Source organism: Arachis ipaensis, chromosome B04, assembly GCF_000816755.2.
Source record: "Arachis ipaensis cultivar K30076 chromosome B04, Araip1.1, whole genome shotgun sequence".
Classification (NCBI taxonomy): domain Eukaryota; kingdom Viridiplantae; phylum Streptophyta; class Magnoliopsida; order Fabales; family Fabaceae; genus Arachis; species Arachis ipaensis.
This window is the reverse complement of record NC_029788.2, coordinates 132,643,494-132,650,623: the sequence shown is the minus strand read 5'-3', so window position 1 is coordinate 132,650,623 and position 7,130 is coordinate 132,643,494. Positions and strand designations below refer to the sequence as shown.

The 7,130-nt window shown below is 27.9% G+C and overlaps 3 protein-coding genes across 3 annotated transcripts; 1 reads left to right on the top strand and 2 right to left on the bottom strand.

Annotated features, from left to right (window-relative positions):
* On the bottom strand, positions 682-1,062 carry LOC107637464 (rapid alkalinization factor-like). The gene has a single exon (XM_016340875.1). The coding sequence runs from the start codon at positions 1,060-1,062 to the stop codon at positions 682-684; it is 381 nt and encodes a 126-aa protein (XP_016196361.1).
* LOC107637463 (rapid alkalinization factor-like) lies at positions 3,716-4,096 on the bottom strand. The gene has a single exon (XM_016340874.1). It carries the CDS (start codon positions 4,094-4,096, stop codon positions 3,716-3,718), a length of 381 nt encoding a protein of 126 aa, XP_016196360.1.
* Positions 6,303-6,806, top strand: LOC107638202. Its single transcript, XM_016341370.2, has one exon. It carries the CDS (start codon positions 6,348-6,350, stop codon positions 6,774-6,776), a length of 429 nt encoding a protein of 142 aa, XP_016196856.1. The 5' UTR covers positions 6,303-6,347; the 3' UTR covers positions 6,777-6,806.

The window sequence follows — 7,130 nt, the reverse complement described above, 5'->3', positions numbered from 1 at the left end:
TTACTTTAATAAAGATATCATAAATATTTTTATATAAAAATTTGTTTAAAAATAAGACTGATTTTTTAGTTATATGTTAAATAAAAATAATATTTTTATAAAATACTAAAATTAAATTCTATCATTTACTATCCATTTATTAAAATAAAGTATTTTTTATGAGAATAATTATAAAGTCTTTGTTGAAATATCACTAATTTTTTTATATAGAGAAAATAAAAAGGAGGCTGAGAAAGATAAATATTTAACAATAGTAACCTAACGTCCAAGCGTTTAAACAAAAACTACATAATACATATTGACTGAAACAAATTAAAGAAAACAATAATATACTAATTTTTATTAATAGAAATTTTTCTATGGATAAGTAATCGAAGACAAAAACTAAAGAAAATAACAATAACAGGAAGGTAAAAGAGACTAAATAGTAACATAGAAAACAAGCTAAATTAAGATACTCTTCTTCTTCTTTTATTTTATTAAACTTTTCATATTTACATAGAATATTAAACTAAATCGAAACAAGACAAATCATAACACTACTACTATATGAAAAAATTACTACTAATAGTCATTAATAATAGGTCCTATAATAATCAAAGTGGATATACAAAGAATAACCATAAATCTAATTAGATAGTTAAACAAATAATTAAGAAGAAGAAGATGATGATGAATAATTTAACTATGGGTGGAACCATGGCCACCACCACTACCACCCCTGCATCGAGTAATGGGACTGCAGCCACGGTTGTAACGGTTGGCAGGAGGACCCGGTCTACAATTCTTAGTAGCATTATCTTTCTTCGAGCATGGAATTCCATTCTTCCTCATTGCATCGTTCCCTATCACCTTCTTCATTGATTCAAATATCTCCATGCTGTTCTCGAAATCCATCTCCAATTCCTTTTTTGCTTCCATGCACTCTCCTATCGTCCCATTGCATGATGACGAAGGTATAATCTTCGTCATTATGCGAATTCCGGCCACCGCCGTCATCATAGTGGCGATGCAAGCCACAATAAGAATTAAGTGATGAAGTGAGTAGTTCTTGTTGGCCATTGTATTATTATTGACTTACTAATAGAAATAAAGATTAAAAATATTATTGATCAAGTATGACAAAATTACCACGCCTAATACTACTATTTATAATAAAATATTGACGTATATGTATAAATTGTATACCAAATCTTATTATTAATTTGAGATACATTCTATTTTTATGTTAATAATTATGAAATTTGAATATAGTTACATGTAATTAACTGTTTTATGGATATGTATGTTTAGTGCTAGTCCTGGTCATTAGAATGAGATAATAATAATCGAGATTATCTTAATTAGTTACTAGAGATATCATATATACTCATTATTTTAGGAAATCAAATTCAAATTATTTCTTAATTCACGTATTTTACAGTAGATTAAAACTAATCTTGATATATTAGGAGTATAGAAAATATGTATATATTTTATCTTAATAACTTAGACAACAAGTAACAAATATTATTTGAGGAATAATGGATAAAACATTATCCACAATATATTATAGGAAACTACATACAGAATCATTATTTGATTGAAATTTAGATAATTCAAAATATATCTTTTTAAGATTTGGTATGATTTTAGATACGATAATACATTGTTTCTTTGTTCAATCTTCTATTATCTACAAATTTTAATTTGCTGCAAAATTTGGCCAAAACAACACATCTTTTTTCCTTAATTACTCCTCCGATCCTTTGCGCCACCATGTTATGTCGTTCACAGTGGCGGCGTTGACATGAAAGTGCAAGGAAACTTCACATGAAAGTATATAATATTTCGTATAGAGTATATCAAAAACTATAAACCTTATAACAAACTAATTAAATTTTACGTATATAATATTTTCGTATATAATATTTCGTATAATATTCACACATACACATAACTACTTTATAAAATTAATCTCTTAAATTAAATTCTCTATTATTATTATACAGCCATGCCTATAATATCTAAACACTAACTAGTCTATATATATTCACTCCACTTCACTTCTTATTTCCCTTATTCACTTCACAAACACACATGGAAACTGTGTCACTATTGCCATCTAAGCTAGGGATGACAACACCATCGGAACTCGTGAGTATCCATTTTGTCCCTACTCATTCGGGACGGGTCTTTATCGAGGTAGATTCTTGTGTGGAGCGGGATGAAATCGGATTTAGATAATACCCGCTCCTACTCATCTTGGTATATATATAATACATATAATTTTAATATATAATATATGTAATATATGTAAAATAATTAGTAAAATAATTAATAATATTATATAATATTTAAATTTTTATTTTAATTTATGTTATGTATATGATCACGGTTATATAAATTTTAAAATTTTATTTTATTTATTGAATTTTAATAATTATAAGAACGGGTAGGGGCGGGGCAAGTACCTGCACGAGCGGGTTAGAGTTCAAATATTTACCACTCGTGAATAGGAGTAAAACAAATTTTATGCAAATTATTGTAGGACGGGACGAAATCGAGTAAAGCACAAACCCGCCCCTACCCGTCCGGTTGACACCCCTAATCTAAGTCAATTTTCTATGCGTTTTTCTGGTGATGCTTTTGAGGCAGGCTTATATATGAAATTTCCAAGACCTTGGTTGCTTCTCATGAATTAAATCCCATATAATAATGGTTAATTTTGTGATTCTCTTCTTTCCTTTCCTTTTTTTTTTCAGTTTAATTTATATACAAAAGAAATTTAAGTATAAAAATTTTTACATAAAATTAATAATTAAAAATTATTAAATAATAATTAAATCAAATATATTAAATTATTTAAAAAATTTTAACTATCAATTTAACATAAAATTAAGTTCACGTAAAATGAATAACACTTGATTCCAAGTTTTAATTACTTCCTATGTTTTTCAATTTCTAAGTTTTTTTTCTATGTTTTGTTTTACAATATGAAGCCATGGGCTATAATTAGCTATTGTATCCATGGGCTATAATTTGGGCCTAATATGGGAGAGTTCTTTTTATTTTTTTATTTTATATTTGTTGTGGTTATTAATTCTATTATAATTTATTTAAATTTTTAGAATACATATTACATATTTACATGTTTTTTTCTTATATTTGATTAATATTTAAACTAATACTAACTAATTTTTTATTATATCACTAGAATAATTGTAAAATCTTTATTGGAGTATCACTAATTTTTTTATATAGAGAAAATAAAAAGGAGGCTGAGAAAGATAAATATTTAACAATAGTAACCTAACGTCCAAGCGTTTAAACAAAAACTACATAATACATATTGACTGAAACAAATTAACGAAAACAATAATATACTAATTTTTATTAATAGAAATTTTTCTATGGATAAGTAATCGAAGACAAAAGCTAAAAAAAATAACAATAACAGTAAGGTAAGAGAGACTAAATGGTAACATAGAAAACAAGCTAAATTAAGATGCTCTTCTTCTTCTTTTATTTTATTAAAATTTTTATATTTACATAGAATATTAAACTAAATCGAAACAAGCCAAATCATAACACTACTATTATATGAAATAAACTACTACTAATAGCCGTTAATAATGGGTCCTATAATAATCAAAGTGAATATACAAAGAACAACCATAAACCTAACTAGATAGCTAAACAAATAATTAAGAAGAAGAAGATAATGATGAATAATTTAACCATGAGGGGGGCTACCGCCGCCGCCACCACCACCACCCCTGCATCGAGTAATGGGACTGCAGCCACGGTTGTATCGGTTGGCAGGAGTACCCGGTCTACAATTCTTGGTGGTATTATCTTTCTTCGAGCATGGAATTCCATTCCTCCCTATTGCACCGTTTCCTATCACCTTGTTCTTTGATTCAAATATCTTCATGTTGCTCTCTGAATCCATCTCAAATTTCTTCTTTGCTTCTATGCACTCCCCTATCGTCCCATTGCATGATGACCAAGGTATAGTCTTCGTCATCATGCGCATTTCGGCTACCGTCGCTGTCATGGTGACCATGCAAGCCACGATAAGAGCTAAGTGAAGTGAGCAGTTTTTGTTGGCCATTGTATTATTATTGACTTATTATTAGTAGAAATAAAGATTAAGAATATTGTTGACCAAGTGTGACAAAATTACCACGCCTAATACTGCTATTTATAATGAAAATATTGATGTGTATAAATCGTATACCAAAATCTTATTATTAATTTGAGATACATTCTTTTTTTTTTGTTATGGATATGTATGTATAGAGATCACAACTCATCAAAAATGAGATAATAATCGAAATTATCTTAATTAAATTCTAGGAAGTTAAATTCAAGTTATTCCTTAATTCACGTATTTTACAGTAGATTAAAACTAATCTTCTTGACATATTATTAGTAGTATAGAGAATATGTATGTATTTTATCTTAATAACTTAGACAACAAGTAACAAATATTATTTGAGGAATAATGGATAAAACATTATATCCACAATATATTATAGGAAACTACATATAGAATTATTTGATTGAGATTTAGTATGATTCAAAATATATCTTATTAAGATTTGGTATGATTTTAGACGCGATAATACATTATTTCCTCATGCAATCTTCTTTTATCTACAATTTTTTTGCAGCAAAATTTGGCCAACACAACACATCGATCTTCTTTCCTTAATTACTCCTCCAATCCTTTGCGCCACCATGTTATGTCGATCACGGTGGCCGCCATGGAAGTGCAGGAAACTTTACATGAAAGTATATAATATTTGGAGAAAATTTACCTGAAGTTATTTTTATATAAAATTGTAAGATAATTTGATATCTTTGACTAAACTATTATTTAACGGTTTTCGACTAAAAATTTCATATGAAAATAACTGTACGTAAGTTTTTATCCTAATATTTTGTATAAAGTATATCAAAAACTATAAACCTTATAACAAACTAAACCATTACAATAATTAAGGATGTTATGATTTTGTATTATGGTCCTTTCTACTGTGTTGGTCTTTTAATGTGCCCAAATACGAGGAACAGGGTCTGTGTCTAGACAACAAAATCTCTATATTGTGGCTGAGGACCCCATAACAACATTTTCAAGCCTTAAACTTTTTAAAAGCTAATTATTTAAATTACATGTAAATCAAAAAAAAAAAATCTTCATTCGTGCTTAGCTTACGGACACAAAAAATTAAATTAATGTATAATAGGTTGTCTAAACTCTAAAGTAGGAGATATGCCAAGGACGATTCGTTGTCCGGTTCATCTTTACCCATCCATGTTAATTAGTTCTTCACCGAAAATTAAAATAAAATAAAATTCTTTTATTTTCTTTATTTTTCGACCAAAAAAATTCATTTTCTATTATTTGATTGGAATAAAAAAAATTGTCTTTCAACCCAAACTTAATCTTTATAAATTTTATGAGATGTATAATCATTCATATATCTTTAGTGGAAAACTAAAATTATATTAGATAAACCGATTTTCAAATAATAAAATTTAGAAGAGGTTAACAATTTGGTCAAGATCAAATAATACACTCATCACAATATTATTGGTAGACAAAGGGAGAGAATATTTCAGAAATACATATATGGACAACATAATGTTGGTAATGTTTATTCACACATACACATAATTAACTACTTTATAAAATTAATCTCTTAAATTAAATTCTCTATTATTATTTATACAACGATGCCTAATATCTAAACACTAACTAGCTACGAAGAACGGACACTTTGCTGAGTTGTCATGTCTGCGTGTCAGACACATTTCGGACACGATACTCACTGACACTCGTCCGACACGCGTGTTTGCTATATTAAAACCGTGTCTCAATAAAAATAAAAAATTTTTCTCTAAACACACTTGAAAACACCTAAAAACCATCACGTGTCAGCGTGTCATGTTTTATTATTAATATATATTCTTAAAATAAATTTAGATATAATATATATTATTATTTATTAAAACAAAAAATATTTTAAATACTTGATATAATTAAAATAAGACATTAAAAATAATTTAAAAAATTAATTTATATTTTAATATCAATAAAATATTAAAATATTATTACGGTTTATCTAAAAAATACTTTATATTTTATATGTATGCATGTCCCCGTTTACGGTTTTTTTAAAAACTACTTTATATTTTATATGTATGCGTGTCCCCGTATCATATAAGATTTTAAAATTCGCGTGTCGGCATGTCCCGTATCGTGTCGTGTCCCGTGTCAGTGAATCATAGCTAACTAGTCTATATATATTCACTTCACTTCACTTCACTTCTTTCCCTTATTCACTTCACAAACACACATGGAAACTGAGTCACTATTGCCATCTAACCCAACTTATTACTGCGGCATCAAGAGCTACTTGAGGAGGCGCCGCTACCAACGCGGCAGCGCTGGCAGCGGGGGAAGGAAAACAAAGGTCATAAGGTGGTTGAAAAGAAGGCCTAGAAAGTATTGGAGGATAAGAAGACTTCCGAAGGTTAGATGGGTAATTAGATCACCTTTGAAGATGTTGATTAAGCTTAAGAATGCTTATATGAACTTCATGTTAAGGTTAGCCGGCAACATAGGATCATTGAACACTCACAATAATATTGTTGTGTTTGGTGGGAAAAGGATCCCAAAGCCTCGTCAATTTTCTATGCGTTTTTCTGGTGATGCTTTTGAGGCAAGGCTTATATATGAAATTTCCAAGACCCTGGTTGCTTCTCATGAATTAAATCCCATGTAATAATAATTGTCAATTTTGTGATTCTCTTCTTTCTTTTCTTTTCCTGTTCTTCTGGTTTTTTTTTTTTTTTCAGTTAATTTATATGTGGTGGAAATTTAAGTATATATAGTTAATTTTATATGAAGTTCATAACTAAGAGCCGTTAAATAATAATTTAGTCAAAATTATTAAACTATTTAAAAACTTTTACTTATCAATTTTATATAAAAGTAATTGTCTAAATTTTCACTTTTATATACTGTATCAGTTTATAGATCAATCTAAACATAATTACTTTTTATACCATTGTTTGAAAAATAATAAATTTTATTTTTATGTAATAATATTTAATCACAATTTTTTTTATTTTATTCA